Genomic DNA, 26,555 nt, shown 5'->3' on the forward strand with positions numbered 1-26,555 from the left:
ACTGAATTTCCCCTCCAACCTTCGCCCCAAAAAAACCTTTCAGTAGAAAAGCACAATTTAAGAAAATAAAAATATATTTTTAGTCCATAAATTGGACAGATTGCAATTATTTTCATGTTTTTTTAAACGCCCATTAATTTAATAAAAACTGACATCTGTCTAGGCCAGGTCTGCACCAGCAATATTTCTAAAGAAATATAAAGCACCAGAACAATACCCCCTGTCCCATGAGAGTGGCCCCTCCATGAATCGCTGTTCAGCAGCCAAGAAGCTTCACACTACTTCACCATCTTCTACCATCCCAGCAGATAAGGAAGGGAAGATGCCTAGATTCACTGTGAAGGAATACATGCAGAACTGCTGAGAGTGCCACTGCTTTCATGGGAAGATACCAAAGAGAAGTTATGTGCAGCTGCATATTCATATGTCTCAGCAGCTCATGGCCACTGCCATATTTTGGTTTTATGATGCAGGCCCTGGTTCCACCCAAATGCTTTAATGCCTGAGGTTCAACAGCACATTATGAATCTTCCATTCTAAGGCAGTACACATTTTGGACTTCCTGCAATTGACTAAATGCCACAAATGAATGCAGAGATGGGACTCCTATAGGCAGCTATCTAGAAAAGTAGCATAGAAAATACCCATATCAAGCCTTTGGCAGATGCTGCTTCCTGTACTGGGGTTAAACAACTTGGTTACAGCTGAAATAAACAGCCCTTTTATAAGAGGAATTATGTGAAAGGGAGAGGACACCATCCATCTGCTGCTGTCAGGAAACAACCACCAAAGCGGTGACTTCTTCCTTCCTTTCTCTCTCTGTTAGTCACTCTAAAAGTGGGAAACATAAGAAACCATCTTCAAGAGTCTCAAAGAATAACAGGAGACAGGAGACAGATGGGTTTTGAATATTGTATGAAATGGATACTCACTCAATCAAGTCTCTTTCTCCCGGTGTTCCTCATAAAGGATCCTCTTGAAAACATCAAGAACATCTCTGACAGGAAGTCAGCACTCTGCTCAAGGTAGTGGAGGAAGTCCTCCATTAGCAATGCAGAAGTATTCTTTTTACCTTTGTTGGTCAAAAAAGGGACCCAAAAAGGATTTCAGACTCGTTGATTTCAGAAGGAACACAAAATGGGTAAAGAAATCAAATTCAGAATGGTGGTGGTCCACCAGATTTACTTGTAGTTATAGAAGTGGGACTTAGTTCCACATCCCATTCACAAAGAAACACAAGACATTCCTGAGGTTGCTAGTGGGCAACAACCATTTCTAGTTTAAAGTCCTTCCATTTAGACTATAGTTGGCACCAAGAACATTCTCCAAATATATGGCAGTGATTGCTGCATATCTCAGAAAACAGAGGTTTTTGCCTGTCCTTATCTAGATGAATGATTGTTCCAAGCTGGGATATTTGAGGATGTTCTGAGATGTTACCTATTGATTTTGTTATTTTTTTGCAGGCTAGGTCTGCATGTTAACCACAAGACATCAACTGCAGTTGCAGTTCAGTCATTCGACCACCTAGGTGCAATTCTGGACCGTCAGCCTCCCAGAGTGTACTCTTTGAAGGAGAGACTATCATATATGCATTTGAAGTTTTACATTTTGATATGAAGTCCTTATCCAACGGACCACCAGATAGCTTCTCGTCTAGGCTTGATGGCCACTTGTATTTTTCAGTTTCTTCATACCAGGCTGCACATGGGACTTGTTAAGCAATGCTTAGTCGAGCAGTAGTTCCAAATGACAGATGGCTGGGAAGAAAAACTCACTCTGTCCCAGTCTGTAGTCCAATCATTCACATGGTGCGGTCAGTCTTAAAACCTGTATAAAGGACATCTTTTTTTGACAGGAGAACAGACAATCACCACAGATGAATCTCTTCTGGGATGGTGTACTCACATGGACCATTTTCAGGTTCAGGGAGCTTGGTCTGAAGGAGATGTCTTACCAAATCAACTGACTGGAACTGAGCGCTTTCCAACTGGCTTCAGATCATTTCCAATCAAGATAAAATCCCTCCTTGTGCAGTTGGACAGCACCACGACACTGCAGTATCAGAAGAAACAAGGATGCATGCATTCAAGACCACTGATTTTTAACTAAAACAAAATAGGACATGAGGGGTCAAATTTGTGCAGTAAGTTCAAATCACATTGAAGTTGACGCCTCATCATTAGAAGAGAAGTTTTGATGTGTAAAACAATTGTAACTTGCAATCTGAGGCAGTTACTAGTGCCATTTTCATATATATTTCGCTGTGATAAACTGGAATGTGACCTTTGCACTGTAGTAATATATCTGAATGTGGGTTTATTAGTACAGTTGTGCTAAATAAGATGTCTTATTGGGCAGCATGTATTTCCAGTGTCTTGGGGAGTGGGGGGTTTGGTGTATTTATGTCAAGATGAGAATGCTCCTTGAACCCAAACTTCTCTGAGATTTGGGTGAATGAAGGAGCGATTATATTCATTTGTCTGTTTGATTATGGCACTGCACAGGAATATTGCTGTTCTCCTTGAACAGCCCTAAACGACCAAGACTACAGAATGCCCTTGTATGCTGTTCTACTTTTAGCTTTTATAAGTTCCAAACAATTTACTTCTTTCATTTATATATCCCCGTCCATTACCTGTCTTTGTTGGTGAGCGATAACAATTATACGTATATACATAGTTGGCGAATTCAGAACTGGCCCCACATTTTATGTGTATCTCCAAAAAAGAGAGAAGAACTATTCACCTAAGAACGAATAGGCACCATGTGACTGAAAGATTAACTGTGCCCAGAAAAGTTTGGTTGTTTTCGTCCACTGTTTTCTGATTGATGCACACATACATTTTTGTGTGAGAAACACCAATTTGTTTGAAAAATTGACATGTTTTGGGACTACATTAAAAAATGTTATCCACTTTTGCAGTCCCGAATTTTGAAAAGCTCAAGGTTGCAAATGGGGCAATGTTTCCCCAAAATGTGTGCAAAAAGCTGAAGGGGGCTAACAGTTAGATGTTTGATATACATTCTCAAGCAGTCCAAGTCACTGTTTGCGACTGTAAAAACGTTTTTTTACAATTAATAAAACAATTGTTAATAGTCTGTACAACTTTATCGACTCCTAGAAAGGCTTTGCATCTCTATCCTGAAACCCTGTTTGGAAGGGGGCTGTTGAAGGCATAGCTTTCAACCAAGAGATTGGATGTGAGGTGTATGAATATTTTGTGACAAAGTGCAGGTGACCACTGCCAACACTCTAACTACCTTAAAAACCAATAAAGGATTTATTTTTTAAAGGCACGCCGTTTTCTTTAAGGAAAAATGGCTGCATTAAAAAACATGTTTACGTTATTTAAAGTGGTCATACACATAGTAGTCTGCTGACCCCTGCAGACCACCAGCTCTGTGATGGCCACCAATCGGAGCGAGTCGCAGTTAGTGACATACCTCGCTTGTATGAGGTAAAGCTCATTACATGCTACTCCAAATCGGAGTTTTACAAACCAACCTATTAGTATATAGCTCCGTTTGTAAAAACATTACTGGTCACAAAAATACCGGTTTCAAATTGTGCCGTATGTTTTGTACATTGGGCCTTTTGTGCCCTTGGGTTACGGGATGGCTTACTTGGCTAACCAAAGTTAATGAAAGTGGGCATACAGTAGAAAACAATTCAGTAAACCAGGCTATGATCAAACATGGGGGTGCAATGAAGTAAAGCATATGAAACTGAGTGGGCACACCGAGAGGTCCAGCAGGTGGCAGACTTATTTCGAGGACCCGTGGGTATAATAATTAGAAGCAGACCACAAACCCGCTGTACACATTGTTGAGACTAGAGTTTTACATTTATATTAGCATTGGTCACAAACGTAGCCCACCCATTCATTGAAGTTCTGTGGTTTTCGTTTCTTCTGGTAGCATCAGCGACGCCCTGAATCTTTTGAAGATCGATACATCATGTTCAAGCACTCCCAAATCTATCCCACGGAAGAGGAGCTGCAGGCAATTCAGAAGCTCGTGTCTCACTCTGAGCGGTCCCTAAAGCTAGTCTCCGATTCTTTGACTGAGCAGGACACCGATGCAAAGGAAGAAAAGGAACAAAGCAGCGAAGAAGGGTGAGAATGTGCATTGTAAGGACATTTTTTCACATTAGCGTGAACAACCCGCGACTTAATGGTCAGAAAACTGAGAAATAGTCTTTTAGTTCCACACACACACCTGTTACTGTATGCAGAAATAGCTATTTTGAACATTTCATGTGGTTTAGTACATGTGCACCCTTGATTGCAGTGATTGTGCCACAGAAAATATTGTATGTATTCTTGTCTGCTTGGTCCTTCAGTTCCACAAATGGGATGTTCTTTGACTGCATATCCCAGAGTGGGTGCCATAGAACTTGAAAAGTTTTAAGTAAGTTAACAAAATACGGTTTGTTGAGTCCCCCTCACCACAGGCTACGCTCTGTCCAGCCAGCTTCTCTCAATTATTTGTTTCTGTCTTGGCTATAGAATCGACATGCCTTTTGACCTTGAGACTGTCTTTTTGTGGGCTCATTTCGGGTCTTATGGACCTTGATTTGTTCTTTTTTTAGAAAATCTTTTAAATGCATGTATTTTCTCTCTTGGATAATTTCCTCTGATATATAAAAACAGCGATCCCCAGAGCAGTCTTCACAGTATATTTTTTCATGTGACAAAAGTTTTTAAACTCAAAACAGCCATTTTCTAGCCTGTAACATTTTTTAAAATTATGTCCAAGTAGCCAATTTAGTTAAACAATTACCTGTAAAGACTACTGCTTACACCCGCTCTAAGAACAAAGAAGTAGCCTCTAGCTAGATATCAGAGACACTGCTGCTGAACCCATAAGGCTGTCAGCCCACCCCTCACGAATTACTGGGCAGTTGAGAGGGTTGGTATTGTCAAGCTCTCATAAAATGACCCCCGCACAATAGTGCTTTTTCATTGTCATTGGCTGAAAATTCCATTTATTTTTGTGGGCCATTTTGTGCCCTGATTAGATATATTTTGATGTTCTCTTCATTTCTGTAGTTCGTCTACTAAAGCACATATCTGTTTTTCCAGTTTGAGGTGATGTAACTTTCAGCCTTCTCCTTGAGTGACTATGCCTGTTCTTATTGGCATTAGATCAAAATCCGGCTTTACTTTTACACATTGAAACCAGAGTACATCTACGTTTTTTTTTCAAAAGCGTTCGTTCCACTGTCAGCAATATATTTTCAGGAAGTCAGGTATTTATGTAAACCATGTATGTATTAAAGTGAAAATGTAGCAAAATACTATACTCAAATAACATGTAATAATTACTGCATTTTTAGGTTTTAATATTCTTTATGTTTAGTGGCATAAGAAAACGAGTGTGTAAACAGGGCAGTGTTCGGTGCAGGGGTGTAAAACGCAGGAGTACAGTTGATTATGAATCACATTTTGATACTATTGACTCAGCCCCCATTACATAGCCAGAGGTGACCCCAACTAAGTTATCATGGCAAATATAGGCATATCAGTCCGTTTTATGCCAGCTGTGGGCCCATAACTTGGATGGAAACAGCTATAGTGTTTTAAGCATGGGACATCTGTGAACTTCACGGAGTAGTACTATGGATCACCACCACTATGCTAGAGGTACTGCAGTATGTACATCGGATTATATTAAATAGATGTCCAGAGGTTACGTTTTCTGTTTGCTTCTTTTGTCATTATTTTTTAGAGGTGTGAATTGTGGTATTTTCAGCCAAATGTTTTTTGGACAGTTATGGCGATTCGGATGTAATAAATAATGTTACAGGGGTATGGAATTCCTAATACCTGACTCTCATGACATATTGTTTGGGGTCATAGGACAACAAGTTTTCATTTTTCTTTCGTCTTTGTGACAAGTAAGCCCAACCCCTGTAGCACGCCCCCACGGCCGCCAGTTTACAGTACCACATTATGGACCAGGGAAGGGGATTGTCTCCAGTTAAGGTAATATTTCTGTCCATGTGTTAATGCTATTCAAACTTGTTTTTATGGTTCATTAATGCAGAGCCTTTATTATTAGTATGAGAGCTCTAAAGAAATGCCGTAAGCTCGGATTGCACTGCTGTCAGTGCTTCTAGTATAGTAATGTATTTACACATTTGCAAAGTTTAGCAATATGAGGCAACCTACAATACTCCCAGAATGCTCTCTGATTAGATGCAAATATTTGCAGAAGCTTGAAAGCAAGATTGATGAGCCTTTGCTTTCAAAATAAAATGTTCACAAAACATGCAGCCAAGAAAAATCATTTTTGCTAAACTACTCTGAAATTCTTGTACCATTCCTTTGAAGCATCATCTAGTAAGATGTGTAGATGCGTGCTAGTATCCCCCCAAAATATTCATAATGGAAAATCAGTGCAACTAGTTTCAACAAGTTATGGGAAACATGAAAATAAACAATCATTGGCAAAGGCAGTAGGTTTTACATTGGTAGTCAGCCTTTTGGTTTTGTCAATCCATGTCTTGTATTGACATGTTTTTTGTAAAACTTTGGAAGCTGCCAGGCCCTCACCATTATAACAAACATTAGCAAAAAAGCAATAATACCCCTTCGGTCTCAAAAAGCACACATTGTCGTACTAGTCTCTGGCGCTGAACAGAACTACTTTGTGTGCCGATATAGTCCTTGTGAAACAGCAGAAAGTAGTCACTTGCAATGAAGCCAACCTATAGATAGAAACAGAATTTTAAGGAAAACAAAAGGTCTTGTTTAACTCAAGACCTAATTCGGGGCCCAATTCGTAAATAAAGTAGCAAATGTACACCTTTGGTATATGTCTTTGCATTAGTAAAGATTTACGCCTTTCATGAATTCACAGTAAGTTACAAAAGTAGGCCAGGAAATCATATTCTTGGAAAATATTTGTGCACTGCATTTTAGCATGAGCAAATATGCATGTGCAGATTCGCTCATGCGAAAATCAGTAGTGCACTTACAAGTTCACTTTCCCTCCAACCACTTTTTTATACCAACCCTGTAAGAGGTTTTACTTCTGCCCTTGTGAGGAGTAAATTTTCAACCTTTCAGAGTATAGGAAAAGTTTAGAGAAGAGTTGGTGAAAACCCCTAAAACATGCAAATTAGTAGGTTTGCACAGACTCAAAAGCACATTACATCCCTGGAACTATTCCTTAATGCTACCTCCAGGTGGAGTCTCCAACCCCCAGCCCAAGTAAATACATCTGTGGAATGGTGGCAAAATAAGGGAATTTTGTGAATTCAGACTCTACTACAGTATGAGCTTTAACATACTTAGGGCGGCTATTATCAGAGCTGTTATGTAATGAGATTGCTGCCCTAATTTATCACTGCACTGCGTGGCACAAAAGGGACAAGTGGATTTCTTTTACAGGACAAGTAGATTAAGAAGCAACCTGTACCAGGGGAAACTAGACATTTTATTAAATTCCACATCACTGAATATTTAGTAATTTGCAAAGTGATGCTTCCAATCTACATTTTTTCTTTGTTTCATATGGAAAAATAAAACATCTACAGGCGATCTCGCATATGAGTTGAAATATTATACTGCTTATGGAATCCGAGTGAATACCCATGGTGGAGAACTGGGAGAACTGTAAAATAACTTTTAATTTTTCTTGTTTCCTACTCACTTTATTCCAAGCAGGTTTGGTTTTACCTGAAGACTTTTGCTGGATATCTATTACCATTGCGTGACAGTTTACTTTCTCCTGAGAAAGTCAATGGTTGTTTTCAGTACTGGCCTTTCGTTATGGAAAGGAGGCCGTAGGAAAATCCCTCTTTCAGGCATTGTTATCCCACTTTCTTCTTGTTGTTGGTGTGCTTAGACTGTGCATTTGGTTGTCTTGGTACACTTTACACCTCATAATCGGCATACTGGTGTACCCCTGTAAGTCCCTATTATATGGCACATAGGTACCCAGTGAATTGGTAAACCAGGGCTCCCCGTGGGCTGCAGCATGTATTATGCCATCCATGGGAGCTCATGCAAACTGTGTCTTCTGGCCTTGCATGTGCAGCCTGAGTGAAAGGATACATGCACCCTTTCACTGCTGGTCGTTACACCAGGTCACTGTAAGTCACCGCTATGGTAGGCCCTTCCAGCACTAAGGGCAGGTCACTGTGTGTGTGGGCACCCCTGCAGAAACAGAGGTCCCCTTCGAACTCCAGTTCTAATTCCCTGGACTTCGTAAGTGTGGGGAAGCCATTTTAGCTATGTACTGGCCATAGGTCACCACTACCTGTGGTCCAGCTACATGGTGGTAACTCCAAAACTAGGCATGTTTGGTATCAAACATGTTGGAATCATATCCCAATACAGATACCAGTATTGGTGACATGATCCCATGCACTCTGCAGGCTCCTTAGAGGACCCTCAGTATTGCTCCTACCAGTCTCTCAGGGTCTGCAAGCAGCCCACGCTACTGCAGCCCCTCAGACAGGATTCTGCTCTCCTACTGCTTGACCATCTCAAGCAAGGGAAGGCAGACCAAAGGATTTCCTGTGGGAGAGGGTGCAACCTCCTCTCCCTTAGAAATAAGTGTGACAACAGGTGCAACCTCCTTTCCCTTAGAAATAGGTGTTTCAATGCTGGGGAGGGGTAGCCTGCCCATGGCACCGGTTTGCTTTGAAGGGCACATATGATGCCCTCCTTGCATAATCCGGTTTGCACCTGTCCGGGAACCCCCAGTCCCTGCTCTGACACAAAACTGCACAAAGGAAAGGGGAGTTACCACTCCCCTGTCCATCACCACCCATAGGTGGTCCTCACAGCTCCTCCAGTTGGCCACTTGATTCTACCATCTTGAAAACAAGATGGGCAGAGACCCCTGGTAGGATCTGAGTGGTCAGGTTAGGCAGGTGATGTCAGTGACCTCCTCTGATAGGTGGTCACATTGCAAAGTGACCAAGCCCCTATTTGGGCTATTTAGGGACTCCCTTGCAGGTGGGCCCCCAGATTCGGTGTGCAAGACTCCACCAGGATTCCTCTGCAACAACCTCTTCTGCTCCTGGCCATCGGAACTGCTATTGGACTTCACAGGAACCGAACAAGACTGCAGACGACCTCTCCTTGCAACATTGTTTCTGAGGCTCCTGTCAGCAACTTGCAACATTTCCACCACTGTGCATCCTCTGGGGTCAGCAAGACTTCAGCTGCACCAAAGAAGCAAGAAGGAATCTCCTGGACTCCGCAGCTGGACTTCATCCACCACTATCAACCCGGATCTTCACTATCAAGAAGGGTGGGCAATGCCTCCTGCCCCAGCTGGGCACTTCTGCGCGAGTCCATCTCTGCCCCTTCTTTTGCAAGTCCTCTCCATCCAGAATCCACCATTGGGTTCCACAGGCCTGGTCCTGTTTTTGCAGTATTCCATCTACAAGTCCCCATGTTAGCCTATGGGACGACCAAGTAACTTACCTCTGCCCTCTGGGGGGGGAGGGGGGGAGAGGAGGTTTTACTCTCTTCCAGCTTTTGGCTAACTACTCTGTATCCTCTGTTGGGGGATCCGTTCTTGCATTCCACATTTTTTAGTATATGGTTTGGCCCCCCTATAGAACCCATGCTATTTTATGCTATTTCATATTACTTGCCTGTGTAAAGTTTGTGTGTACATACCTCCAAAAGGGGGTTTGCCTATAGCAATATAGTTTATTGTTCCTGTAATAAAGAGCCTTTATTTTTGCAACACTATGTAGTTCCTTTCATGTGTTTTAAGTTACTGTGTGACTACTGTGGTATTGCAAGTGCTTCACACTCCAAGATAAGTGTTGGCTTTTCACCACAGCTACCACTAGAGAACCCTGGCTACCTAGACACTGTAACACTATCTAATAAGGGTTGCCTGGATCCAGTAAAATGTGTAACTTCGTAAGTGTCCACCACACGCTGGGCCAGCCTCCTACAGAGGCCGAGTCAGAAACTCACTGGGTTAAAATTTCCAAGGCATAATATGCAAGTCTTATGACACCTTCGGAGTTGAAGATTATTACAACACTTCCCCAACTTCTTTTGTCATCATTTAATGGTTTGAAGAGAAGAGTATGATGGAGGATACAGGCAAGCAGATGTGGCTGAGTGATGCCTGTGATTCATCTATTCACCAATTTGATACTGGACCAAAATCCTCTACCGTTTCCATATCCAGTGCAGCCATCCCACAGCTCAAGAGAATATATCAAGTGCCACCTGTGAAGTAGTCACAACCTAGAGGAACACATACCTGTTCATCGACCTTCCATGGCATTAGCACTTCACAATATGAAAATGTGGATGTGATTCTGCGTGGGCCACCCAAAGGAGTGCTATCTCACTACTAAGTTTCTTATCACACATAAATAGAATACACCAGTTAGTCTGAATTGATCATCCGCGGCATTTACTATGATATCCAGGAGGAAATCTAAGAATCAGCATAAGATATGTCTTTCAAGGAGTGTTGTATTGCTGATATTTAGCACCACCTCAAATATATTTGTTTTGGTAATGTATTAACATTAATTGGAAATAGTAAACAGACCAAATTAATTTTTAAGGATGTAACGGGCTAAAAAAAATTTCAGATAGACCAAGTACTTTCTTTTTACAAGGAATATATGGAAAATAAAGGGATACATGGCCATGTTGCTATGGAGGGAGATGTATGAATGGAGTCTTGCCTCACCTTCCTAAAGCTGTCCTCAGCTAGTCTGCTGCCAGATGGTGCATGGTTCTTTCTGGTTGGTAACAGTGAAGAAGCTTTGCACTACGGGTTATGGGAGTTAACCGCTATTGATTAGGACCTTTTGGTCGTCTTTGAAATCCCGATTTACAATACTGAAGGAAAATTATCACTTTGAAAAAAAAGTATACTTGTGACTGTTTAAATACCATACTCAACAAAATTAATAGTTTTCGTATAACTTGGATTATTAACTGTTTATAGTTCACTATAGTCAAGCTTGGAATTTGATGTGTCCTTATAGGATGCACTAAATTAACTATGTAATAAAGGGCCCGCAGGAGAATAAGGGGTCAGTTGTTTGTTTTATACCAGCATCTAGAGATATGCATAGACTACTATGGAAAACGTTAGGATAAACAACAGTATTTCCTTCTACTATCTCCTGTACGTGTTATCATTAAGCCATGTGTGTTGGGGATGTGTATAAGGAATCTGTACCTGTTTCTGACTGATATGACAGCACTACATTGATGCAGTACATAAAGGACTGCCATGAGGAATTAGAAGTATAGAAAGTGGTGCAGTATCGGATCTGGTTGAGAATGCTATTTTGGATATCCAGGATGCATCCCTGCATGATTTAACTTCCCAAGTAGAATTTTGTTTCAGCTCTGTATTTCACAGCTGATTCAGCAGCCTGGCAGTAGTGTGATGCTTGTTTTTTGTGTGTAAATGTGATTTAGTGGAAATTAATATTTGTAGTTCTGCTTGTTTGCGCTTCCTTCAGTTCTGTCCTTTTTATGTGCCCCATTCACAGGAAAAGAAATCCTCTCCGCCGAATTTTGAAGGGAGTGATGCGAGTGGGTGTGCTTGCTAAAGGCCTGCTCCTGCGAGGAGACCGTAATGTACACCTTATTGCACTTTCCGACCACAAGCCAACCACGTCCATTCTGCAAAAGGTTGCAGAGCTTCTTCCTAAGCAGCTATCGGTAAGAGAGAGCCTTTACTTAGTAACACTGTGTATTAAGTTTATACATTTCTACTGCAGCATATTCAGCTTTTATTGTTCTACGCAGTAAGGACAATTATGTATAGATCATGGGTAAAAACAAGAAAAAATATCGCAATTAAAATTAAGAAATACAAGCATATTCATTTTCATTTTTCTGAAGCAGTGGTGTACCTGAAAAGTTGTACCGTGCTTTACAACTTAATAAAGCAACTTACATTTAACAAACTGGTGGTGAAGAGTTCCGAGATGGAATAGTTACAGTAATACGTTCAGACTGATGTAGCTGACGAGTTTATGCAAAGTGATTACAAAACTATAAATTTGGTTCAAATGAAGTCTAAATTGATGTGTTTTCAACATTATGAAGAAAAGGTCTGGTTTTGTCCTGATTAGGGCAGAAAGAGAGCTGTGTAAACAGGTTGCGGCACTGGTGCTGGAATGTTTATTGCAAAAACATTCTTTCCAGCAGGCTTTCCAGCTGGCTACGTGGATGAGCCTGGAACAGTGGGACTGCAACATTGTAATGTGTAACATCAGGTTTTACTCCAGTATTGGAACTTTCATAGATTCACATACTGAAATCCTCCCCCGTCATCGAGATGGTAGCCCTGGTATCTTAGAAAAGCAATGTCCCAACAGACACATACCATAGGGCCTTTTAGGTTAGTAGCATATCACACTCCTTTTTAAAAAAGGATCAAACTTAAGAGTCAACCAATCTGGTCACACCACCCTTTAGAACCCTCCTGAGAGAAGCCACTTTCTTTTATAGTTTCCACCGCATGTCGTGCTTATGAGTCTCTGTAGGAGAGTCCCCTCTTTCTGGCATGGTTACCCCCATTTTTTGCCTGATGTCAGTGTGCTTAAACTGTTTTCACTGGTATGCTGCCCCAGTGATTGTGCTCTTTGCTCTAAACTTGGTTGTTTTGGTACTTCTTGCACCCCACAATTGGCATATTGGTGTTCCCCTGAAAGTGCTAGTATATGGTACCTAGGTACTCGGCATTGATAACCAAGAGGCCCCTCATGGGCTGCAGCATATATTATGCACCCATGGGAGCCCATGCAAACTGGGTCTGCAGGCCTGCCATTTGCAGCCTGCTTGAAAAGGTGCATGCACCCTTTCACTGCTGGTCACTACACCAGGTCATGTAAGTCACCCCTATGGTAGGCCCTTTCAGCCCAAAAGGCAGGGTGCAAGGTCCCCCTGCATGAGCAGAGGTGCTCCTACGAACTCCAGTTCCAATGCACTGGATTTCATCAGTGTGGGGAAGCCATTTTACCTGAGTACTGGACACAGGTTACTTACCTGTGGTCCAGCTACATAATGGTAACTCCGAACCTAGTCAAGTTTGGTATCAAACATGTCGAATCATACCCCAATACCAATGGCAGTATTGGTGGCATGATTCCATGCACTCTGGGGTCTCCTTAGAGGACCCCCCAGTATTGGTCCTACTAGTCTTCCAGGGTTGGCGGGCAGCCCACTCTGCTGCCACCCCTCAGACACGGTTCTGCTCCCCCTGCTGCTTGACCAGCACAAGCATGGGAAGGCAGAACAAAGGATTTGCTGTGGGAGAAGAGATGCAACACCCTCTCCCTTGGAAATAGGTGTTACAAGGTTGGAGAGGGGTAGCCTCTCCAAGGCACCGGTTTGCTTTGAAGGGCACATTTGGTGCCCTCCTTGCATAAACCGGTTTGCACCAGTCCAGGGACCCCCAGTCCCTTCTCTGGTGCAAAACTGGACAAGGGAAAGGGGAGTGACCACTTCCCTGTTCATCACCATCCCATGGGTGGTGCCCAGAGCTCCACCAGTTGGCCACACAGTTCTGCCATCTTGGACAAAAGATGTGCAGAGCCCCTGGGAGCATCTGAGTGGCCAGGTCAGGCAGGTGACATCAGTGCCCCCCTGCGATAGGTGGTCACCATGCAAAGTGACCAAACCCCCCTTTTGGGATATTTAGGGACTCCCTTGCGGGTGGATCCCCAGATTCGGCATGAAAGACTCCACCAGGACTCCTCTGCATTGACCTCTTGTGCTCCTGGCCACCAGAACCGCAACCTGACACCTCAGGAACTGAACAAGACTGCAACTCTTGAAGCGACCTCGCCTTGCAACATTGTTTCCTCAGCTCCTTCTAACAACCTCAACATTTCTACGGCTGTGCATCCTCTGGGGTCAGCAAGACTTCAGCTGAAGCAAGTAAGAATCTCCCTCCCTTGGAGTGTGAGAGTCACTCTCCTGCATCTGTGAGCACCTAAGGCAGCAACGTCCTGCTGCCTGGATCTGCACTCCTCTGGATCTTTTTGGATCCTGCAACACAGGTGGTGGGTCAGAGTGGTCCTCTCTGCCTTCTCTCCAACTTGGGAGACAGTGACCCCTTGCCTCTCCTTGTGGGACGGCATCCCTGTGTACCGCAAATGTTGCAGCAGCCAAGGCTTGATGACTCCTGCTCCAAGGGATCTTCAGGCTGCAAGTAGTCCCGGCCTCCAGCTTTTCATCCTTGCAAGGACAGTCTCTCCTTTGCTGCTCCAGCGATGTCGGACTCCTCTTCAGGTGTGCTTACTGGTCCTCACTGCAGCCTTCTGTGCCTGCTGCAAGTGTGATTCCTGTGGGGGCTGCAAGTGCTTCTACTGGCTCTCCTGGCTGGTGAGGATCAGTCTGAAGTCCCCTCCAAAAGTAGAGTCCCCAGGGCTTTGCTCATCCTAGTTCTGCAACGCCTCTTCTACCCTGGTTTGCATTTGCCAAGGCTTGTTGGTGGTCTTCTTGACTGCTGACCTTTCTGCAATCCGACGATCGGCGTGGGACATCTGCATGACTCCAGGGATTCCTCTGCAGCTCCTGGACCCTGCTGCTGGTCTTCATCCTCCTTTGTCGACACAGATCTTCACCCACGGAAGGGTGGGCAGTGGCTCCTGCCCCATCTGGACACTCCATCATAGACTGGGCTCGTGTCTCCTTCTTTTTTGCAGATCCTCTTCTTCCAGAATTGGTCTGGTCTTGTTCTTGCAACGTTCCTTTTCTAAGTCTGCTTTCCTGGTCACTGGGGGTCATCTAAGTACTCACCTCTGGGGGTCCTGAGCTCTCTCAGCTCCCTATTAGGTCCTCCAGCTAAGGATATGGAGTAGTTATCTTCGTATTCCACTATTTTAATATATGGTTTGGCCCTCCCGTAGGGCCCTATGTATTTTCCACTATTTCTTGCCAACGCTTGTTGTTCTTATATGCTAATTCCTAATACTGATGGTGTATATGTAGTGTGTACTTAACTCCAGTTGAGGGAATGTCTGTAAGTAATCTAGTTTAGTGTTACTATAATAAAATATCTTTATGTTCGGTGGCATGTGTAGCTGCAGATACACATGCTGTGCACAGTCCGCCGTCTGGTGTTGGGCTCGGAGTGTTACAAGTTGTTTTTCTTCGAAGAAGTGTTTTCGAGTCACGAGACCGAAGGACTCCTCCTACTTCGGTTCCATTGCGCATGGGCGTCGACTCCATCTTAGATTGTTTTTTTTCCGCCATCGGGTTCGGACGTGTTCCTTTTCGCTCCGTGTTTCGGGACGGTTAGATTAGAATCGACACCGAATCCTGAAGAGCTCCGGTAGCCCTTCGGGGTAATTTCGATCCCCCGTCGGGGCCTGGTCGGCCCGACCGCGTGCAACATCGAGACTGATGGAACGGACCCCGTTCCGATTCTGTCCTAAATGCCACAGTAAATATCCCTATACAGACCAGCATTTGGTCTGTAACTTGTGCCTGTCACCCGAGCACAAGGAAGAAACGTGTGAGGCCTGTCGAGCGTTTCGGTCGGAAAAAACGCTCCGTGACCGAAGAGCCAGACGGTTGCAGATGGCGTCCACGCCGACAGGACAACGAGGGTTCGAGGAACAGGGAGAAGAAGAAGAAGCCTTCTCCATCCATGAATCGGACTCAGAAGAATTCGACGTCGAAGAAACCGTGAGTAAGACGTCGAAGCAAGCACCACACGGGAAAACAGACAAAGCCCAGGGGACGCCACTGCCAACAGGCCATGGCTCAACCCATAAAGTAGGTGACCGTCCATCGGCACCGAAAAAAGGCGAACTGGTGCCGAGGTCGTCCGACTCGGGTCGAGACACAGGCACGCAGCAATCTCGGGACTGAGAAAGTGCTGCAGAAAAGGGTCGACACCGAGACAGCACCACCGAGGCTGCTCGGCACAGAGACAGCGGCACCGAAGATGGCCGACGCCGAGAAAGTTCGACACCGAAAAAGAGAAAAATCTCGTCGGAGCCGAAAACAACAAAAGACACGGTTTCGGTGCCTAAACGACCAGCAACTGAACCGACAGCCAGTTCGTACTCAGAGGAACAATCACTGTCCTCCCAAATGCGAAAACACAGGTTTGAGGAAGATTTACAAACCACAGATGTAGACCACACCCAAAAGCGGATCTTCATACAAAGTGGTACAGGGAAGATCAGCACTCTTCCCCCAATCAGGAGGAAAAGGAAACTCGATTTCCAACCACAAGAAAAGACACCACAAGCAAAAGTGGTAAAGAAGGTAACTCCACCACCCTCTCCACCACCGGTAACTCATACATCACCGGCACAGACTCCGTCACATTCACCAGCTCATACCACTATGAGCCAAGATGACCAGGATGCGTGGGATCTCTATGACGCCCCAATATCAGACAATAGCCCAGAGTCGTACCCTACTAAGCCCTCACCACCTGAAGACAGTACAGCGTATGCACAGGTGGTAGCTAGGGCAGCAGAGTTCCATAACGTGTCTTTACACTCAGAGCCTGTCGAGGATGACTTCCTTTTCAACACCCTCTCCTCCACCCATAGCAATTATCAAAGCCTCCCTATGCTCCCGGGAATGCTAAGGCACGCTAAACAGATCTTTAAAGAACCTGTCAAAAGCAGAGCAATAACTCCAAGGGTGGAGAAGAAATATAAAGCACCGCCCACAGACCCTGCTTTTATCACATCACAACTGCCACCAGATTCAGTTGTCGTAGGAGCAGCTCGTAAAAGAGCCAACTCGCACACATCAGGTGACGCACCACCTCCAGACAAGGAGAGCCGCAAGTTCGACGCAGCTGGGAAAAGGGTTGCAGTACAAGCTGCAAACCAGTGGCGCATCGCTAACTCGCAGGCGCTCCTAGCGCGATATGACAGAGCCCATTGGGACGAGATGCAGCATCTCATCGAGCATCTACCCAAAGAATTCCAGAAACGGGCAAAACAAGTGGTTGAGGAGGGACAAAATATCTCCAACAACCAAATACGTTCCTCTATGGATGCAGCGGATACAGCTGCAAGAACAATAAATACCGCGGTAACCATAAGGAGGCACGCATGGTTGCGCACATCCGGCTTCAAACCCGAGATACAACAGGCAGTGCTCAATATGCCGTTCAATGAACAACAATTGTTTGGACCCGAAGTGGACACGGCAATCGAAAAATTGAAAAAAGATACTGACACAGCTAAGGCCATGGGCGCACTCTATTCCCCTCAGGGCAGAGGCACTTTTGGCACGTTTCGCAAAACAACCTTCAGAGGGGGGTTTCGAGGTCAAACCACACAAGCTAGTACCTCACAAACAACACCGTCTACCTACCAGGGACAGTACCAAAGGGGAGGCTTTCGGGGCCAATACAGAGGGGGACAATTCCCTAGAAACCGGGGAAAATTTCAGGGTCCCAAGACCCCACCAACCAAACAGTGACTCACAAGTCACTCAACCCCTTCACACAACACCAGTGGGGGGAAGACTAAGCCAGTTCTACAAATTTTGGGAGGAGATAACAACAGACACTTGGGTCTTAGCAATTATCCGGCATGGCTATTGCATAGAATTTCTCCAACTCCCTCCAAACGTCCCACCAAAAACACAGAATATGTCAAAACAGCATTTAGACCTTCTACAACTAGAAGTTCAAGCATTACTGCAAAAAGACGCAATAGAATTAGTACCAGGTCCACAAAAGAACACAGGAGTTTACTCACTGTACTTTCTAATACCAAAAAAAGACAAAACACTGAGGCCAATCTTAGATCTCAGAACACTAAACACCTACATCAAATCAGAACACTTTCACATGGTCACGCTACAGGACGTATTACCACTGTTGAGACAACAAGACTACATGACAACCTTAGATCTAAAAGACGCGTATTTCCACATACCGATACATCCCTCGCACAGGAAATACCTAAGGTTCGTATTCAAGGGAATACATTACCAATTCAAAGTGTTGCCGTTCGGTATAACAACCGCACCGAGAGTCTTTACAAAATGTCTAGCAGTAGTAGCTGCACATATCAGAAGGCAGCAAATACACGTGTTCCCCTACCTAGACGATTGGCTAATCAAGACCAACTCCCTAACAAAGTGTTCACACCACACAGATTATGTCATACAAACCCTCTACAAACTAGGGTTCTCCATCAACTATACAAAGTCACACATTCTGCCGTGCCAAACACAGCAATACTTGGGAGCGACAATCAACACAACAAAAGGGATAGCCACTCCAAGTCCACAAAGGGTTCAAGATGTTTACAAAGTCATACAAGCCATGTATCCAACACAAAAAATACATGCAAAGATGGTGTTAAAACTCCTAGGCATGATGTCCTCATGCATAGCCATTGTCCCAAACGCAAGATTGCACATGAGGCCCTTACAACAGTGCCTAGCACCACAATGGTCAAATGCACAGGGTCACCTTCTAGATCTGGTGTTGATAGACCGCCAAACATACATCTCGCTTCTATGGTGGAACAGTATAAATTTAAACAAAGGGCGGCCTTTCCAAGACCCAGTGCCACAATACGTGATAACTACAGATGCTTCCATGACAGGTTGGGGAGCACACCTCAATCAACACAGCATCCAAGGACAATGGGACGTACATCAAAGAAGGTTTCATATAAATCACCTCGAATTGTTAGCAGTATTCCTAGCGTTGAAAGCATTTCAACCCATCATAATCCACAAATACATTCTTGTCAAAACAGACAACATGACAACAATGTATTATCTAAACAAACAGGGGGGAACACACTCGACACAGCTGTGTCTCCTAGCACAAAGGATATGGCAGTGGGCAATTCACAACCACATTCGCCTAATAGCACAGTTTATTCCAGGGATCCAGAACCAGCTAGCAGACAATCTCTCTCGGGATCACCAACAAGTACACGAATGGGAGATTCACCCCCAAATTCTAAAATCTTACTTCCAAATTTGGGGAACACCTCAAATAGACCTATTTGCAACAAAAGAGAACGCAAAATGCCAAAACTTCGCATCCAGGTACCCACACCAGCAGTCTCAAGGCAATGCTCTATGGATGAATTGGTCAGGGATATTTGCGTACGCTTTTCCCCCTCTCCCTCTTCTTCCATATCTAGTAAACAGATTGAGTCAAAACAAACTCAAACTCATACTAATAGCACCTACATGGGCAAGACAACCTTGGTATACAACACTACTAGACCTGTCAGTAGTGCCTCATGTCAAACTACCCAACAGACCAGATCTGTTAACACAGCACAATCAACAGATCAGGCATCCAAACCCAGCATCGCTGAATCTAGCAATTTGGCTCCTGAAATCCTAGAATTTGGACACTTAAACCTCACACAAGAATGTATGGAGGTCATAAAACAAGCTAGAAGGCCATCCACTAGACACTGCTATGCAAGTAAATGGAAAAGATTTGTTTGCTACTGCCATAATAATCAAGTTCAACCATTACATGCATCTCCAACAGATATAGTAGGATACTTACTACATTTGCAGAAATCAAATCTGGCCTTCTCTTCCATAAAGATACATCTCGCAGCAATATCTGCATACCTGCAGATTACTCATTCAACTTCACTGTTTTGAATACCTGTCATTAAAGCATTTATGGAAGGCCTAAAAAGAATTATACCACCAAGAACACCACCTGTTCCTTCATGGAACCTCAACATTGTCTTAACAAGACTCATGGGTCCACCTTTCGAACCCATGCATTCTTGCGAAATACAATACCTAACGTGGAAAGTTGCATTTCTCATTGCCATTACATCTCTAAGAAGAGTAAGTGAAATTCAGGCGTTTACTATACAGGAACCATTTATTCAAATACACAAAAATAAGGTAGTTCTAAGAACCAATCCAAAATTCTTACCAAAAGTTATCTCACCGTTTCACTTAAATCAAACCGTAGAACTACCAGTGTTCTTTCCACAGCCAGACTCAATAGCTGAAAGGGCACTACATACATTAGACATCAAAAGAGCACTAATGTACTACATTGACAGAACAAAACTAATTAGGAAAACAAAACAACTATTTATTGCATTTCAAAAACCTCATACAGGAAACCCAATATCAAAACAAGGTATAGCCAGATGGATAGTTAAGTGCATCCAAACCTGCTACCTTAAAGCAAAGAGAGAGCTGCCTATTACACCAAAGGCACACTCAACCAGAAAGAAAGGCGCTACCATGGCCTTCCTAGGAAATATTCCAATGAACGAAATATGTAAGGCAGCAACATGGTCTACGCCTCACACATTTACTAAGCACTACTGTGTAGAAGTGCTATGTGCACAACAAGCCACAGTAGGTCAAGCAGTACTAAGAACTTTATTTCAAACTACTTCCACTCCTACAGGCTGAACCACCGCTTTTGGGGAGATAACTGCTTACTAGTCTATGCACAGCATGTGTATCTGCAGCTACACATGCCACCTAACGGAAAATGTCACTTACCCAGTGTACATCTGTTCGTGGCATTAGTCGCTGCAGATTCACATGCGCCCACCCGCCTCCCCGGGAGCCTGTAGCCGTTTGGAAGTAATCTCCAACATTTGTACATTTGTAAATATATTACCTTAACCTTTATTTTGTACATACTTATTCATTCCATTGCATGGGCACTATTACTAACATACACAACTCCTACCTCACCCTCTGCGGGGAAAACAATCTAAGATGGAGTCGACGCCCATGCGCAATCGAAACAAAGGAAGAGGAGTCCCTCGGTCTCATGACTCGAAAAGACTTCTTCGAAGAAAAACAACTTGTAACACTCCGACCCAACACCAGACGGCGGACTATGCACAGCATGTGAATCTGCAGCGACTAATGCCACGAACAGATGTACACTGGGTAAGTGACATTTTCCTTTTGTAACACTGTGTTTTTTTTCATATGTGATAAGTTACTGTGTGACGAGTGGGATAGTGCAAGTGCTTTACACGCCTCCTAGATAAGTCTTGACTGCTCATCCACAGCTACCCCTAGAGAGCCCTGGCTTCCTAGACCCAGTAACTAATAAGGGGTTGCCTGACCTAGTATAAGGTGTAAACGTCACAGGTGTCCACCACACACCAGGCCAGCTTCCTACACATACTTCCATTAAGATGCATCTTGCATCCTGTTTTCAGAGATTGTAAGGAAATGCCTCCTTGGCATGGTTACCCCCTGACTTTTTACCTTTGCTGATGCCAAGTTATGATTTGAAAGTGTGCTGAGGCCTGCTAATCAGGCCCCAGCACCAGTGTTCTTTCCCTAACCTGTACTTTTGTTTCCACAATTGGCACACCCTGGCATCCAGGTAAGTCCCTTGTAACTGGTACCCCTGGTACCAAGGGCCCTGATGCCAGGGATGGTCTCTAGGGGCTGCAGCATGTCTTATGCCACCCTGGGCACCCTGGGCACCCCTCCCTCAGCACAGACACACTGCTTGCCAGCTTGTGTGTGCTAGTGGGGATAAAACAACTAAGTCGACATGGCACTCCCCTCAGGGTGCCATGCCAACCTCACACTGCCTATAGGTAAAGATAAGTCACCCCTCTAGCAGGCCTTACAGCCTTAAGTCAGGGTGCACTATACCATAGGTGAGGGCATAAGTGCATGAGCACTATGCCCCTACAGTGTCTAAGCCAAACCTTAGACATTGTAAGTGCAGAGTAGCCATAAGAGTATATGGTCTGGGAGTCTGTCATGCACGAACTCCACAGCACCATAATGGCTACACTGAAAACTGGGAAGTTTGGTATCAAACTTCTCAGCACAGTAAATGCACACTGATGCCAGTGTACATTTTATTGTAACATATACCCCAGAGGGCATCTTAGAGATGCCCCCTGAAACCTTAACCGACTACCCGTGTGGGCTGACTAGTTTTAGCAGCTTGCCACACACCAGACATGTTGCTGGCCACATGGGGAGAGTGCCTTTGTCACTCTGTGGCTAGTAACAAAGCCTGTACTGGGTGGAGGTGCTTCTCACCTCCCCTTGCAGGAACTGTAACACCTGGCGGTGAGCCTCAAAGGCTCACCCCCTTTGTTACAGCACCCCAAGGCACTCCAGCTAGTGGAGATGCTCGCCCCCTCCGGCCATGGCCCCACTTTTGGCAGCAAGGCCGGAGGAGATAATGAGAAAAACAAGGAGGAGTCACTAGCCAGTCAGGACAGCCCCTAAGGTGTCCTGAGCTGAGGGGACTCTGACTTTTAGAAATCCTCCATCTTGTAGATGGAGGATTCCCCCAATAGGATTAGGGATGTGCCCCCCTCCCCTCAGGGAGGAGGCACAAAGAGGGTGTAGCCACCCTCAGGGCTAGTAGCCATTGGCTACTAACCCCCCAGACCTAAACACACCCCTAAATTGAGTATTTAGGGGCTCGCACAACACAGCAAGATAGATTCCTGCAACCCAAGAAGAAGAAGGACTGCTGAGCTGAAAAACTGCAGAGAAGACGGAGACACCAACTGCTTTGGCCCCAGCTCTACCGGCCTGTCTCCCCACTTCTAAAGACAATGCTCCAGCGACGCGTTCCACAGGGTCCAGCAACCTCTGAAGCCTCAGAGTACTATCCTGCATCTAGAAGGACCAAAAACTCCAGAGGACAGCGGCTCTGCTCCACAAAGACTGCAACTTTGCAACAAAGAAGCAACTTTGAAACAACACATGTTTCCCGCCGGAAGCGTGAGACTTTGCACTCTGCACCCGACGCCCCCGGCTCGACTTGTGGAGAAGAAACACCACAGGGAGGACTCCCCGGCGACTACGAGACCATGAGTAGCCAGAGTTGACCCCCCTGATCACCCACAGCGACGCCTGCAGAGGGAATTCCGAGGCTCCCCCTGACCGCGACTGCCTGCTTCACTGATCCGACGCCTGGTAAAGGCTCTGCACCCGCAGCCCCCAGGACCTGAAGGATCCGACCTCCAGTGCAGGAGTGACCCCCAGGTGGCCCTCTCCCTTGCCCAGGTGGTTGCTACCCCGAGGAGCACCCCCCCTTGCCTGCATCGCTGAAGAGACCCCTTGGTCTCCCATTGAATTCTATTGCGAACCCGACGCCTGCATCCGGCCGCCCCCGTGCCGCTGAGGGTGTACTTTCTGTGCTGACTTGTGGCCCCCCCCCCCCCCCCGGTGCCCTACAAAACCCCCCTGGTCTGCCCTCCGAAGACGCGGGTACTTACCTGCTGGCAGACTGGAACCTGGGCACCCCCTTCTCCATTGAAGCCTATGCGTTTTGGGCACCACTTTGACCTCTGCACCTGACCGGCCCTGAGCTGCTGGTGTGGTAACTTTGGGGTTGCCCTGAATCCCCAACGGTGGGCTTCCTCGGACCCAACTTTGAACCCCGTAGGTGGTTTACTTACCTGCAAACACTAACAAACACTTACCTCTCCCAGGAACTGTTGAAAATTGCACTGTCTAGTTTTAAAATAGCTATATGCCATTTATGTGAAAACTGTATATGCTATTTTGCTAATTCAAAGTTCCTAAAGTTTCTAAGTGAAGTACCTTTCATTTAAAGTATTGTTTGTAATTCTCTTCCAGGGGATCCTCATCAATAGTCATAAACATTGAATATTCCCGCCCTTGTGCGGGGACCCCGGAGCATATATAAAATACACACATATTAACATGTGTAAAAAACACCAATGCAGGCTATAATGTTAAAAACAGGCAAAAATGCTTTATTTCTATGAAGTTTTTTTTTTATTTTTTTATATTATAAAGCTACAATAGAGAATAAATATCTACCCAAGCCCCTCAAACTAGGCTTAGGGAAGTAAGCCAGGGCAGAAAGGGCTCGTTCAGCTCCTCGCCAACCGACCGCGAGGCCTAGACGCTCTGCTACAGCGTCTCGCAGCAGATCTCGCTCTCAACGGAGATCCAGGTCGCGGTCAAGGAGAAGATCACCCTCTTGGTCTTCATCAGGTTCTTCTGTCTGGCGTTACTCACCCACCCTTACAGATTCACCACCTGCTAGAGTCTCACCGGTGGATGATATTACCACATTCAACGAGGTGTTGCTAAGAGGGGCGCAGAAACTCAACATAGAGGTTCCAGAACCATCTACCTCCTCATCGATCATCTTTGAGACTCTACAACAGAGATCAGCGTCGAAAAAGTTGCTGCCTCTAGTGCCTGGCTTGCTGCAGCCAACCATGGACACTTTTCTGGCCCCAGCATCGCTTAAGTCTGCCCCGGCTAGGATTGTTAAGAAATACAAGGCTCCAGAACAAGACCCTTTATTCCTTAGAAAGGATCCGCCACTGGACTCGGTGATCATAGCTGCCGCCCGTAAGACCCACGCGGTGGCATCTTCATCCACGGTACCCCCGGATAAAGAGAGCAGGCATCTAGACTCTCTAGGGAGGAAGATATGCGGGACGGCGGCTTCAGCAATGAAGGTCTCCAGTGCGTCTGCGCTCCTGGGCAGGTACGATCGTTCTCTGTGGGATTCCCTCAGTAGATTTACAGAAAAATTGCCCAGAGAAGACAGACAAGATTTCCAGGAGATACTACAAGAAGGATGCCTGGTATCCAACCAGGTTATCAGCGCGGCAGCGGATGGGGCGGATTTGGCTGCTCATGGGTACGCACATGGTATCTGTGCGAGGAGATCTTCCTGGCTGAGGCTCACTGGCTTGAAACAGGAAGCACAACAACGCATCCTGAATCTCCCATTTGCCGGGAACTCTCTATTCGGTGCCCATGCAGACGAAGAGATGGCCCGCATGAAGACAGAGGTGGATACCTTGAAGGCGGTGGGCCTCGAAAGAAAGAAAGATTTCAGGAGGAGGTACAGGCCGTATGGTAGGCGCCCTTTCCAGCAGAGGGTTCAAACCCCTCATTGGGCGCAAAGGTCACAGCAGCGACAGGGACGACCTCTTTTTCAACGAAGAAACACAAGGGAGCGAGGGTCAAGCAGACCTCAACAATCCACTCCGAAAGCACCCACCAAGCAATGAAATCTCGCTTCCCTCGACACTGTACACCAGTGGCACTCTATCACAAGAGACAAATGGGTGCTCAATATTGTCGAACATGGCTATTCTCTTCTTTTCAAACAGCCTCCACCACACTTGACACCAACCAAAGACAATCCATCTCATCTCAGCTTGCTACGCAAGGAGGCTCTCGCCCTCCTAAGAAAGAATGCCATAGAAAAGGTTCCACCTGCACGAAGAGGACAGGGGGTCTACTCCCGTTACTTTCTAGTGGCAAAGAAGGGTCGAGAGGGCGTTTTCAGGCCAATCCTGGATCTACGGCTGCTGAACAAATACATAAGGAAGCAGAAGTTCAGAATGCTAGCGCTTCACCAGATTTTCCCTCAACTGCATCAGGGAGACTGGATGTGCTCCATCGACCTGCAGGATGCGTACTTTCACATCCCGATAGCTCCCAAGCATCGAAAATTCCTGCGCTTCCGAGTAGCGTTACAGCATTACCAGTTCAGAGTTCTACCCTTTGGCCTGAAATCTGCCCCAAGAGTTTTCTCGAAATGCATGGCAGTGGTGGCGGCACATCTCCGAAGACAAAGGATATACATATATCCATACCTAGACGACTGGCTACTAAAGGCTTCTTCTCCGGAGCAGGCGAGAAGCCATCGGGACATTGTACTAGGAGTTTGCGAAGCTCTAGGTCTTCAGGTCAATTACCAGAAGTCAACCTTGATTCCAACGCAGAATCTTCACTACCTGGGAGCTATCATAAACACAGAGCTCCAAAAAGTGTATCCTTCGGAGGAACGACTATCCTCAATAGGCAGGAAGTGTCAGGACCTGTTGAGAGCCAACGCACCTACGGCACGTCAGGTGACATCACTGCTGGGCTCCATGGCATCGTGCATTTTTATTGTCCCAAATGCCAGACTCCACATGAGACCCCTCCAAGAGGCATTGGAGACCAACTGGAGCCAGAGAACAGGTCGCTGGGAGGACACGGTGCGGCTACCGGAGGTAGCACTTCAGTCATTGAGATGGTGGATGCGCAGACCTCACCTGTCAGTGGGTGCTCCGTTTCACCAGGTGCTTCCATCCGACACCCTAGTAACGGATGCATCTCTTCAGGGATGGGGGGCTCATCTGGGTCCTTTTCAAGCACAGGGTCTGTGGTCAGACAAGGAAAAGCAGTACCACATCAATCTGCTAGAACTCAGAGCGGTCCATCTCGCTCTCAAGTCCTTCATACCGCTAATTCAGGGGAAAACTCTCTTGATACAGACGGACAATACAACCACGATGTATTACTTGAACAAACAGGGGGGAACGAGGTCCCTACCCCTATCGCGAGAGTCCCAAGCGATATGGCATTGGCTCCTGGCCAGAGGAATGTCAATTACAGCAGTTCACCTGCCAGGTCAGCAGAACGTGGAAGCAGACTTTCTAAGCAGACACCTGGAGGACGTTCACGATTGGGTCCTGCACGGCGAAGTCGCAGAATACATCTTCGCGCAATGGGGTCGGCCTCAACTGGACCTCTTCGCAGACGAAGTAAACAAGAAATGCCCAGACTTCGCATCCAGGTTCTACCGTCCGGGATCTC

The 26,555-nt window shown here is 45.6% G+C and overlaps 1 protein-coding gene across 1 annotated transcript in view; it reads left to right on the forward strand.

The window, feature by feature from the left end:
* The window catches only part of ZFR2 (zinc finger RNA binding protein 2), a 641,917-nt gene that overhangs the window by 347,984 nt on the left and 267,378 nt on the right, over nucleotides 1–26,555 (forward strand). The window contains exons 12-13 of the mRNA XM_069216682.1: nucleotides 3,922–4,118; nucleotides 11,510–11,681. Coding sequence (XP_069072783.1) covers nucleotides 3,922–4,118; nucleotides 11,510–11,681 — 369 coding nt within the window. The remainder of the gene's footprint in view (nucleotides 1–3,921; nucleotides 4,119–11,509; nucleotides 11,682–26,555) is intronic.

The sequence above is a fragment of the Pleurodeles waltl genome, chromosome 12 (genome assembly GCF_031143425.1).
Source record: "Pleurodeles waltl isolate 20211129_DDA chromosome 12, aPleWal1.hap1.20221129, whole genome shotgun sequence".
NCBI classification, from domain to species: domain Eukaryota; kingdom Metazoa; phylum Chordata; class Amphibia; order Caudata; family Salamandridae; genus Pleurodeles; species Pleurodeles waltl.